General features: G+C 45.7%; 2 protein-coding genes across 16 annotated transcripts in view; one reads left to right on the top strand and one right to left on the bottom strand.

Moving 5' to 3' along the window:
- HMBOX1 (homeobox containing 1) overlaps window positions 1–1,725 on the bottom strand; it is a 117,305-nt gene extending 115,580 nt beyond the window's left edge. For 8 of the 10 annotated variants that reach the window (XM_075048913.1, XM_075048914.1, XM_075048918.1 and 5 more), the window contains exon 1: window positions 1,293–1,725. The gene's annotated coding sequence lies outside the window, so the exon portion shown is untranslated. The remainder of the gene's footprint in view (window positions 1–1,292) is intronic. The other 2 variants (XM_075048922.1, XM_075048921.1) reach the window with 1 other exon arrangement.
- Window positions 1,726–1,898: 173 nt separating this feature from the next.
- Window positions 1,899–12,752, top strand: part of INTS9 (integrator complex subunit 9) — a 72,864-nt gene continuing 62,010 nt past the window's right edge. For 4 of the 6 annotated variants that reach the window (XR_012653286.1, XR_012653284.1, XR_012653285.1 and 1 more), the window contains exons 1-3: window positions 1,899–1,971; window positions 6,076–6,203; window positions 10,955–11,015. Coding sequence is in view for 3 of the 6 variants with exons in the window: in XM_075048903.1 (XP_074905004.1) it covers window positions 1,963–1,971; window positions 6,076–6,203; window positions 10,955–11,015 (198 nt within the window). In the remaining 3 variants the exon portion in view is untranslated. Of the gene's footprint in view, window positions 1,972–2,294; window positions 2,483–4,578; window positions 4,596–6,075; window positions 6,204–10,954; window positions 11,016–12,752 lie in introns of those variants that run through there. The other 2 variants (XM_075048905.1, XM_075048906.1) reach the window with 2 other exon arrangements.

The raw sequence follows: 12,752 nt of genomic DNA, 5'->3' as shown, positions 1-12,752 counted from the left end.
GTATTCTGCGCCTAAAAACACTCGCCTCTTGTTTTGTTTTAACCCCGAACCACAGCAAAACAGTTCGGCGGCATTCCCTCCCACTTACTCCAACCGGTCCTGGGGTCGTACACACTGCTCTTCCGAAAAAAGACCCCAGGCACGCGTAGAAAAGCATCTGCCCCCCCCCCCCCGCCATCTCTTCCCAAGAAGTACAAAAATAAACAAGCCTGTGACACCCCACCCAAGCTCTCCTCGCACATTTTGGGAATGACTTCCCTCTGGGTCCTCCTCCTCCTCCCCCAGCCGCTCCCATGTTAAAACTCTCCAGCAACAAGACACCCTTCGGATTCAACGCCTTTGCCCTCCCCGAAAACCCCCCTCTCCAAGCCCGGGGAGCTGCAACAGATCTCGCCCTCCTCTTCCCTCAGCCTCCCAGCCCCGGGAGCCAGCGGGTTTTGGGGCACCCGTGGCCCCCGTCCCCCCTTCCACACACCCCCCCATAGGCACAAAGCACCGGGGGTCCCCTAGAAAGCAGCCCCCACAAACCCACGGCCACCCCTCAGCCCCCTTCCCCGGTGTCCTGGGGACAAACAGCGCCGGGGCTCGCATCAACCCAGCCCCAAACTCCACGGCGAAGAAAACCGAAACACCACCCACCACAAAAAAAAAAAAAAAGAAGCACCCACCCAGGCTGAGAGGACTCCGCCACCACGAGTCTGTGTGTCCCCCCCCACCCCACTCACACACCCCACGCACCCGGGAGAGGGGTGGAAAAAAAATAAGAATCAATCAATAAACGGCAGGAACAGCGACGGAGGGCTCTTCTTTAAAACCCAGAGGCTGCCCTGCCCTCCCGCAGACCCCCGCAGCAGCCTCCCAGGGACACCTTCCTCCTCCTTCTCCTCCTCCTCTTCCTCCTCCGCTCCGGGGGCGCCGAGAATAACGCGGAGCCACCCAGAACCGCGGCTCAAACTCTGCCGGCGAGCGGCCGCCCGGGCTGAGGAAAGAACTGAGGAAAGGGCTGAGGGGGCTGCCCCTGCCCGACCACCCCCCCGCCCCCCCAGCCCCGGCTTTCCCCCTCACGCACATCCCGCGCTGTGAGGAAACCCGCTCTCCGGCGCGCCTCAACTCCCCCACAGGCAGCCGCGGTGCCGGCTGAGGGGGGGACGTGGGGGGGACACCCCCTTCCCGCTCCCCCTTTCCCTCCCTCCAGCCCACCCACCCGCCCGCCCCCTCCCCTCACAAGCGCCGTTCTCGCTCCCACCCCCCAGCCCCCCCCCCTTCCCCTCCTCCCCACAAGCAACACTCACCTCTGGGTGCTGGCGGCGTCTCCACCTCACCATGTAACGGCAGGAGGTGGGGGGGGTCCCCCCGCCCGCCCCCGCCCCAGCGTGAGGGGAGATTACCGGGGGCGCAGAGGGACGAGAACAATAGGGGGGGAGGAAATCCCTCGGCCGCCGAGCCCCCCTCCCCAGCCCCCCCCCCCGAGGACAAGGGCCCCCCTCCCCGTCTCGCTCTCCTCCTGCCGCTCCCTCCTCCTCGCTCGCTCCCTCTTCTTTTTTTTTTTTTTTCCCCCCTTTTTTTTTTTTTTTTTTTTTTTGGCTCAATCACACCAGACTGACTGTCTTTGTCTGTCTGACAAGCGCCATGTTGATATCAACATCCAAGCTCCCACCTGCTGCAGCTGTGAGACCCTGGGACTTGTAGTTCCCCCCTCCCCAGGGTGACGGGGAGAGCCGCCGGGCGGGGACTACAACTCCCAGCATGCCCCGGCGGCACGCCACGCCGCCGGAGCGCGGTGCGAAGCGCGGAGACCGGACTACAACTCCCGGCATGCCTCGGGAGGGAGAGGCGGGGTTCGGCCATTACTTCATCCTGGGCGGCGGTGGGACTGCAAATCCCATGATGCCCTGGGGCGCGGGGGCCGGGCAGGAAGGTGGGGGGGGCAGGATTGTCCCAGTAAATAGGGCCGGGTGAAGCATGAAGCTGGTGAGTGTGTGGAGATGGAGGGGGGCTTCAGCCCGCCCCCGGCGATGAGGGGGGGGGGGTGTCTCCCGGGATCGCCCCTGGGCTGTGGCAGCTTCAGCCCCGCCGGGTGTGAGGGGAAACTGAGGCATTGGGGGGGGGGGTGGGCGGGCGGCGGCGGCCCTGAGGGGAGCCGGCGTGTGGGAAGGGACACAGGCCCGGGCGGGCGGCTCTCCTCAGGTTTTCTGCCGCCGTGTTCCCCCCCCCCCCTCGCCACGACTGGCGGCTGTGCAGGGGCTGGCTGGGTTTGGGGTTGTGGATAGGGCGAAACGTGGGTGGGATTCGGGAGGAGGAGGAGGAGGAGGAGGAGGAGGTGTTTCTCTGCCTTCCGACCGTTAAACACGAGTCTGGCCGCGGAGCAGTTGCTGGAGTCGCACCGCACGTGTGGCTGCCCCTGGGTTTCTCTAGGAATATTAGTAAATCCCCGTGGTTCATAATAAAATCATTTTCCGTCGGCGGTACGGCGTTAATACAGGTAATTACTAGTAAGGAAATCAGCCTGAAATAGCTTTGTCAGGGGCGCACTATGCTTCTGACGGAGGCTTTGGTTCTGATATTACAGTCTTCTAAAGGGTAACTTACCAGAAAATACATTACCCGTATTATTGGTCTCCTCTCTACATCTCCCTTTTCAACTATTTAAGTTTCCTAGAGACCTCGGGATTCAGCCACTACTTTATTTTCCAGGAAGAATTTCTCTGTTTCACATAATGTGCTGCAATTCTTTGTCTGGAGGTGAAAACCAAAGCAGGTTTCAAAATACCCGAGTGTAACATTTGATTTGTTTAACCTGAAGTTAACACCGTTGTTAAATGTAAGATTGTGTCTGGGTTTTGAGAGTGAGCATTTTGTCTTGAGGAAGCTTCATAGAAGTGAACTTGGATTCTGGGCTTGTTTTGAGGCATCTGGTAAACCACTATCTGTGGTGTAAGTGTGTAAAATTAATTCGGAAGGCAGGTGGCCGATAAGCTTGATCCTGCATAATCTTACGTATGCGATTAAGTCTCTGTGCGTGGGTGAATACTATCGGTGGGACAAAGTCTGCAAAGCTAAGCACTTCTGGACGTGATTGTAGAGGCTGATACAATGCAGGGGGGCAAAATGCAAGCTGAGAAATCTTTAAATGAAGACCGTAGTGGAAATGCAGAGTTCTTTTAATGTCTAGACTCTTGCATAAGGGTAGAGGGAGGGAAGGGGTTGGGGTGAGAGGGAAGGAATACAAGCTGTCCGAAATCTGTGTTGTAACATTTTTAGACCCGTGTATAAATTTGGGCACTGGGGATCCTAAGACCAGATTTTTCATCTTATATTTGTCTGCACATGTGTCTGAATCTCGGGGTTGTGGGGGGAAGGAGTTGGATGCTATTTCGTCCTCTTTTCTCATGTATATGGGTTGAATTTAGAAGAACAAGGTAAAGGTTACAGACTCCAAACCTGATTCAGAATCCAGTGAAAATGTCAGGCTCCTGCATATTCAAATGTGCTTTGGTCCAGGCAAAACCAGTTGCTAATCTCCCCCTAAGTTGTAAGCTAGCATGTGATATTAATACTGGAAGAATGCACTGCAGTATTTGTTGGCTTCAGTTGGAATTCAAAGTACTGGTTTTAACCTGCAAAATTTTGAATATTTTGGAGCTGCTAGTGTGAGACATCATCTCTTTTCTCTGTCACATTGCCATCCATGAGATCACCAGAGATGCTCTGAGCTGGCTTGTACTCAGCATGAACCAGATGTCTGCTGAGAACCTGCCTCTATGAGGGCCTTAGCATCTGGAATTAGCCCCTCATCTTGATCTCTTTGTGCCCTGCTCTGTCAAACTTTCATCCAATTTACAAAGCCTACCAAAAAAGTTGTGAGCTGAGGTGGGCGTATTTATGTCTTTTGTCTGTTTTGTGGCTTTGTTACATGACTATTTTTTAGCTGGGTGATGAGGCACCTAGTGCGTCAGCTGCACCAGCCTTTAGCCATAAGAGAATAAAGATGGAAGCAAACAAATCTTAGAGAAAAAAATACTTGCATTTTAGTCCAGTGAGGAATATCAGTGACTGGGATCTCTGGATCTGTTTTAAACAGTAACAGGTATAAACTGGGTGAAAATGATCACATTTGTAGTGTGTATAGAGATGTATATAGTGCAAACACTCATATTCTTGGATTCCTAATCTAAAATTCTAACAGAGGTCCAGGCCCAGAAGTGTCACCTGTGCAAATAGCTGTATAGCATATATGAATTGCCTTTTTTTTTTTTCAGTCACTTTACTTGAATCTGGTAGAAAGAGTCCATTGACTCCCAGGAATCCATTTACCACAGCATGACAGCCACAGATATAGATTATTTTAGATGCTTTTAAAGAAGAAAAAAGGAAGATTTTCCAGTTAGCTCGTAGATGTCAGGGTCACGATCCTATTCATGATTTTTAAAAAAGCAAAAAAGTGTTTTGCTGATAAAAGAAGTGATATTTCATTGCCTTTTTTTAATTACCAATAGTTTAAATGCTACAAAAATAGTTTAGATCTTTTTTTTTTTTTCCTTCATTTTTTTCTATTTACTTGGATTTATAACTTCAGTTGTCAAAGCTCTGGTCTGGTAAGAACTTAATTTCACGTGCATGTCTTACATTTGCGAATAAAACAACTGAATTCCTTACTTGTTTACTCACTTCTTCAGCAGCTTGGCTTTTCACATTTTTTTAAAACTTTGCTAACAGCAGGCAAAATGTAATGTTGCTCCTTAGTAATTAAGGCTTTGTGAATTTAAAACAAAAGTCTGTGATATTTTTAATTTAATATTTGGGGCTTAGTAGCTTCTTCATATTTAAATATAATTTAAAACAGGTTTTTGATGAATGTATGTAAATAGGCTCCTTGGGAGTTGTTAATCCAGACAGTTGCAATCCTGTGTTAACATATTGTGAGAAGAGGTAGAAAGTGAAATGATTAATCTACCTTCTTTCCACTTAGTAGAGTGAAGTATAGAAAGCAAGCATAAGGTATAAATGACTGAGTCTGTTTTCAATGTGGTGCATGGCCAACCAATTGATATTTTTCATCTTAATTGAACAAAACTTGAATTTAAAAACTAAAGTTTGACCACCTGAGCATTGCTGTCCTGCCAGATGCCCAGGCTTTGGAGATACAAAAACTTGTATTCGAGATGCAAAATCTCTTATTCTTGCAATCCCTGAAGAACCATGGAATCCCTCGACAAAGAAGAGAAACCCTCATGTGGAGGTGGCCACCCTCTATTCAGACATTTGCGTTCCAATCCCGCATTTTAAAGCTGGCATTTTTATTCACTTCTCTTCTTATTCAAAGCTTCAGCTGCTCCTGTGCCTCGTTAAATGTTTGCCACTCTCCACACAAGAGGTGACTGCATCTCAATGATGCTCAAGTGCCCCTGTACATAACCTGCTTACTGGCTCATTAAGCTTGCAAAGCATTTGGGATTTCTCAGTACACAAACCCTTCCATTCAGGTATGGTTGTCCATTCCCTCGTGTTTCCTGTTTGAGTTTAGCAAGATAAAAAGCAGGTGAGAGCATGCCCCAGAGCTGCTGCAAGTGCACATGTACAGCTTCCTCTGTTGATCTGTGCCAAACAGCCACAGAAGGTGTGGGCTGCACCTTGTTTGGTTGTTTAGGCTGATTTCTTACAGAAATAAAGCCTGGGTTTCCTGCAGGGATTCTCTCCCTCCCTTTCCATCCCAAGTAATTTACAAATTTGCTAGCCAATTTCAGCCCATAGGACTGAGTTTTAAAGAAACTGTTTTTCTGGGATTTTTTGTGAAAAATAGGTGGTTGTTAGAAAAGAGATTCTACATGTCCTAAATTGGAAAGAGGAGCTATGCCATCCTCTCAACCCGTGTGATCAGAAAACCCTTAATACCCTGACATGGGGAAATCTCAATGAACGCACACAGCTGTGAGACACAGATTCATAGGAAATCAGGTTTTATTTTGGTGTGCATGAAACTATGTGTTTAAAAATAAGGGAAAAAAAGGCAATTTTCAAGGGGGAGTTCACTCTGTTGGTAAAGGTCATGAGTAACTCATTCTTGTATTCTTTCAGTACTGCTTGTCAGGACACCCAACCTTACCATGCAATGTACTCAAGTTCAAATCCACTACCATCATGTTGGATTGCGGACTGGATATGACGTCTACTCTCAATTTCCTCCCATTGCCGCTGGTTCAGAGGTATGTTCTGCGGCCTGTAAGCACTTGGTCTGTGTTTTCTTGGGTTGCAGTTGGAGTGCTCTGTGTGAAATGGTGTATTGGAAGGAGGGAGGGTATGAGTACAAATGAACAGCATCATCTGGTATCATAAATAGACTTTGTTCACTTAAAAATTCTCTTTATCAAAATAACGTCCTTTGGCTCAGTAGACGGAAGACATTTTATGGATTTATTGATTGGTTTTTCTAGATAATTTATTCTAAGCTTCAGTAAAGTATTGCTGCAACTGCTCAGCACAAGTGAGGTCACATATCTGTCATCTTTCTGGCTTCTTCATGCAAGATGAGATAAATGGGTAACTGAGATGGAGTGCATGGAGCCCAGCAAGTACTGTTTAACCACCATCTTCTTGGGCTTTTCTTCAGAGCACAGACTAATGCAAAGAAAAATAGCACTTAACAGTCCTTGTTAGTTGATTTGATGGCATAATTGTTCCCTTTTAAAAATTAAATAAAGGGCAGTGCAGCTGGGCACAGGAATGGAACAGCAGTGAAACAAAAGTAGAGTCTAGAAGAGAATTCTGAAATGAAGACTCCCCCTTCTACGCCCTGACTACAAAGTCGTTTTTTCCCAGGTTTTTAGATGAATTTGGATATTCAGTTAGGGTGACTTATCTCTTGCATAAATGGAATCAATTAGAAAAATGAGGGGTTGGAAAGGTGGGAATGAGTAACTCTTGGTGATGGGAAGCAGTAGGAGTTTTCACAAAAGCCATTTAGTAACTTTGATCTATGAGGAAACAAGTGAGGAACATTCTGGGTTCGGGGGAGGCTTGATTAAGAGGGGGAGAATACGACTGGGAGTTTCTTAAGTGGCCTAGTGAGGTTAAAGCAGTTTGTCCAGCAATTCCTGTGATTCGTAATTTTTTGGAGAGGAAAAGAATAGACAAATATATGCATTGTTTGGCAAGAACGTGGCGTTCAAGATCTGCTGTAGAGTAGGCAACAGATGACTTGAGACAGATCAGTGTGATAGTCAATTTTTGTCCTATTCCATAATGCAATTGCTAACTACAATGTTTAGGGGCAGTAGCAGATTTTGAAGGGATCCAGAAAATTTGGGAAATCCAGGTTCAGACAGAATTGCCTTGCATTTGCTTTTTCCTACCCCCCAAAGAAAAAGGAAATTGAGAGAGGAACAAGTAGCAAAATTAGGTGATTGAACAAAGGCTTAAGAGGTTCTTTAGAACTGCAGGCATCAGCGCTCCCCGGGGATATGCCAGCTTTGTCTGCTGATAGCAGGCCCTGGGAATGAACAGCCAAATTGCAGGTCACAACCTGGAATTCCCCAAGTACCTCCAGAATGTCTGCACTAAAATGACTCAAACTCAATAAGAAAGGATGTCAGATTTGACCCCTGATGGCCCAGTGGAATCGGAGCAAACAGTTGGATTTAAATCCAATCAATCTTGTCAGTAAGGTGATTGAACACCCCTTACAGCAAGGATTGTCCTAAGCACATGGACTTGGGCAAGTAATTGATCTCTTCAGTACTCTACAAAACAGATGTCTTGCAGGGAGTGGTGGAAATGTGTTAGAAACTTGAGGAGGAATGTGGCTGCCACCAAAAAGTCCTTCTCTCTCTATAGTCTTCATAGTTGTACCATTATGTATTAGGTCTACGTTACCATGATGTCTCAATACCTCTGAAATTCAAATGTGTATTATCAACATAACATGGCCAGGTGATAGAGAGATGTCATTATCATCAGTTTCCAGGTGAGACACTACAGGAAGGACTGACCGCCTGAGGTCTTGCGTTAAGCATGTAGCAGCACAAGAATTTGAACATAGGTCTGTCATATCTTAGGTTATTACCAGCTGTATGTCCTCTCAGAACCAGATGTGCTGCTTCTTGCAGGTAGGCTGAGATGGACCTGTGTGAAATCTTAACCAGACAGGAGCTATGCTTCTTGCTGTCTTTAAACCAGAGGTCCCCAAAGTATGATCCATGAACCACTTGGGTTCTGCAAGTCTCAGTATGTGGTCTGCAAAGGTGCCCTAATTTTTACCTCTGGAGCGTAAAGGTAGAATCTTTGCTACGCAGCTAAATCCTGTGTTGTACCTGGCATGGGACCCTCCTTGAGCAAACATTTTGAGAGCCTGTGCTTTAATCTGTAAGAGAGGAAAGTGCTGTAGTGTTTGTATCATTAAAGGGACTGGACATTTTTTAGAGTTTTTAGCTCTTCAGAAAAGCCCATGAAAAGGTATGTAGATTCCACCTTGTCCTAGAAATGGCAGTCCTTGTTCTCAGCAGCCCATGGAGCATGTGCAAAGTACCTGCAGTTGCCAAACACTTTATGCCAGTTCATGTACTTTAAAGGAGGTTTGTCAACTGGAATTTTCTCCCCTGTACCAAAGTCAAATGCAAAACTGTAAAATGAACATGTGGGAAGCTCTTAACCTTTCCTGTCTAGCCATGACACACTTGCTCACATTATTTATGGGACAGTTCTAGCTATTTTGGATTAATCAATCACTCTATTACAATGTCAAAACTATGTCGGCAGGAACTGTGTTACTTCTTGCCTTCAAGGTAAAGAGTCCTTTCTGTCCTGTGTTGCTTATTCCACTTTCACCCACACGCAAGACCTCTCTGCTAATTTTACCTCTTTTGACAAGACTGTATACTCTTCAGTGGATGCCATGTTTAGTACAAGTCAATAGTGCTCTTTCATCATGAATAAAGCAAACCACATGCTAGGCTATATTAGAGGGAGTAGGGCAAGCATATCAAGGAAAGTTTATTCTGCTCTGCCTCATGCTGGTGAAACCACAGATGAATCCAGGTTTGGATTCCCAGTTGAAGAGGGATGCTAAGAAACTGGAAAGGGTATTCAGGGGGCTCCAAGATGTTTAGGGTCCAGAGCCTATGACTACACTGAGAGGCTGAAGGAGCTGGGCTTGTTCAGTCTGGCAGAGAGGAGGCTAGAAGGGGAGCTAACAGCCACCTGCATCAGCTTGAAAGGAAGATATAAAGACAACAGAGCCAAACTCTTCTCAGCAGTGGCAGGCAGTATAAGGGGCTAGTGGCCACAGATTGTGTCTTGGGAGGCTCAGGTTGGACATCAGTCTCCCAGTGATGAAGTTTTTCTTAGCGCTTTCACCCACCCCCGGAGAGGCTCTAGAATCTCATGCTGCGGGGAGTTGCAAGACACAGCTGGACAAAGCTGTGGCTGACCTGATCTAGTGCTGGCTTTGAGACATTGGACTATAGACCTCCAGATGTCCCTTCCAACCAAAGTTTCTTTCCTCTCCTCCCTTATCTGTCAAAGTTGTATGTCAGAGTGGTTTGTTATTGCTTTTTCCTTGCTTTTTCCATAGCTGTTTTAGTCTCTGCACCAATTCTGCTCAGCTCCCTCAGTCTCCAAAATACTGCTCTTAAATTGTGCTTTCGAATATGTCAGTGGTGAGTACATTTAGCCACCTCATCTTTTCTATCATCACACTTCTTCAGACTTACTCTTTATCCTCAAAAGGGGGTTGCACTTCTCTGGCATAGCTTCTTGATGACATATCCTTCTGCTGCTCTCACCTCTTACCTTCTGTCTTCACTCCTTGAGTCTTAGATTTCCCCTTTTTCCTTCCTCGTGACTTTCTGGAGCGCCAGTTAGGATTTGTTCTTTTATATTGATGTTAGTCTGAACCCAGCATTCCTCTGAGCCCTTGAATCGCTTCCTATTTTCACAATCTTAAATTTAAAAGCCCTTATAGCATATCAGCATGCCTGTCTGTAGAGCTTAGTGCACAACACTTGCAGGTTTCATTGCAAACAGGTTCTCGAGTTCTGTCTCCAAATTGGAGGTTGTTGCAGGTCTTGGTTCCAGGCAGGTTCGACTCTCTTGTTTCCTCACCTTTTTCTTTTTTGGATTTCTGTAGATATGCTTGAATCTGGGCAGACAGTGGTTTTAGAACTAAGTTGTCGGCTCACACAAAAAACAAATGTCACTGTGAAGTATGAAGAAGTCTCTCAGTTACGGTAGCAAGAAATGCTGCAGCAATTACTACTGTAAACTCAGGATTACAATGTCCACCTTGAAGTTTCTTTATTAGCATTTTAAAAAATTTAAAAAAGGGGCCTTGTGGTTGCTGCGTGGTACCAGACCTCCCAGCTTAAAACATGCAGTTCACGGCAAAACCTTGACCCGTTGTGCTTCCAACACAGGTAAATGCACTGTACAGCTGTTGGTGTGGGTCTTCAGGGTGAGACCTAAGCATGAAACTGTGGTTTATGTGGATATAAAATCGCAACCTCTGTGTCCATAAATGACTTTGTCCAGAGCATCGGTCTTTCTCTTGCCATCGCTAATGGGAATATTTGTCTGTTGTCTTCTGTCCCAGTGCAGTTTTACAGTGCTCTTTTATTGTTTCAGACATAGAGTTTGTTGCTGCCCTAACTTCTTCTCTTTATACAGCCAGTTTCACCACAGGGCAATGTAAGCAGCACTGAGCCTTTTTGAAGTTCTCACCATAAATGACTAAAATCAAACTCCCTGCATGTGTCGTCCTCTTATTCTTTTTACTTGTAAGTGTCATAATCGTGATTTGTAAAAGTCGTTTCAGTGAAACTGTCTGTCTGGTTTATTGAGATTGTTACCTCCCTGAGACAGAAGTGGTGTTCCCTTCCTGTGTGACAGCAAATAGAGAGTCTATGCTTACCGACTGATAATTATATAATTCATATTGCAATAATTTTTTTCTCTCTTTCTGCAGCCCCAGGCTGTCCAAACTTCCTGGTTGGGTTTTGAAAGATGGAAGCACATTTCTGGACAAGGTACTATACTGATGGTTAGAATTTTCTTGCCATGCAAAAAGCTACCTGACAGGTTAGGAGCTTGCACTGCAGGAACAATATTGCCATGCTGACCCATTGCAGAAGTTTCAATGTGTACCCTTACCAGCCATGATGTCCTTGTAGAGCAGAACATTTTGAAACAAAATGCTAATAGCAACTCCAAGGCTTTCAGTCTTCAGACGTAGCCTAGCTTTTTAAAAAATCATCTTAAAATGCAGAAATCATCAGTATGAATATTTTCTGATTTCATGGAGCTCCATAAATAATAGTGCTTTGCCTTCTTAGGGTGCCTTTCATTCAACGGTCTCACTTTTCTGACACTAAAGCTTCATAGCGTGCTTATAAATGAGATTGGTATACCCTTTTTTAGGCAGGAGAACTATGAGAAAGTGAATGCTTTGCCCATGGGAGGTCTCTTATAGACAAAAAGCATGTCTTTGGCCTCTGAAATCAACGTGTGTTCTGCTGCTGGACATAGCAGGGAGGATATTATCTCCAGCCTTCTAATTCTAAGACACAGGACTTACTCAGCTACATGAGAGACACAGAATTTTTTTTTTCCCCCCCCTTTTCATTGCATTAGTTTTGTAGGCAGAATTTATCTGGGGCTTCAACCAAAACTAGGCACTGCAGCATCCGACTTGATCTGCCATAGGGGAACAATGAACACAAAAATATGTCAGATGTTAGTAAAATAGGCAGATACATTTCAAATGTGTGCAGCGATAGATATCAGTAGAGAAAATACTGTTTTAATAGACTGTTCTCTGACTACATGAACATTAAAGGAAAACAGTAATAATAGTTGCTTTTGTAGGGGACTTTGAGGTGGACAAAATGGTTTGATCTGATTTTTACAGGCAAGGGAGCTGAAGATCACAGATTAAAGACCTGATTTTTCTTCTCATTGGAGACAAAAGAAACTGTATAGGCAGCATTTCTGTTAGTAAAATAGTAACAACTCTATTCAGAGCACATGCTAACTGGCAATTGCAGAGCTACAGACGCTCAGTGGCAGGAATGGAGTTGCCCAGTTTGAATTCCCTGGAATTTGTTCCTCCTGAACCCCAGCCTGGGTCTCAGAGCTTTGGGCTCCATTCTGTCCAAAGAACCAATAGGCTGTCGATACATTTTTATATGCAATGTACTTACATTTCTGTGGTACTGCTGCTGCAGTGTGTGCTCAGGAGAAGTCTTCAAACTCACACAGTGTCAATGGAAATTGTGTTAAAAATTCAAAGGCAGCATCTCTTACCTTCACCTTGACCATTGTAACTGCTTGGAATGGTAAATTCTTTGACCCATGCTGGAAAAAGGCAAGGGAAGGAGTCAAAGGGGGCTGTTTTATCATGTCGGGTGGACATTCCTGTTATAGCACTCTCTGGATGACAGTTATAAAACTTAAGTCCTGGAGAGGCATTGAAATTTGCTGCGATCTAGTTTTAATCATTTTGAACTCCCTTGAGATGAGGTTAGGAGACTTCTGCCACTAGATGTAATTGCTCATTCGTTATTAGTTGGCAGGTGCACTGTAATTATTAAGAATTGGATTCAATCTTTAATTCTGTCAGTCTGAAGCTGGCTGAGACCACTCATTTTCGGACAAGCAAGAGAATCATCCATGAGAGAAGGCGGAGGGGGGTGATAGGTAGCCTGTGAGGTGGGTTAGGACTAGAGTTGGGGATATTTTTGTTCCATACATAATCCTGAAGAATG

Source organism: Buteo buteo, chromosome 17 (genome assembly GCF_964188355.1).
Source record: "Buteo buteo chromosome 17, bButBut1.hap1.1, whole genome shotgun sequence".
NCBI classification, from domain to species: domain Eukaryota; kingdom Metazoa; phylum Chordata; class Aves; order Accipitriformes; family Accipitridae; genus Buteo; species Buteo buteo.
The sequence above is the reverse complement of the archived record's forward strand: the minus strand, read 5'-3'. Positions and strand labels throughout refer to the sequence as shown.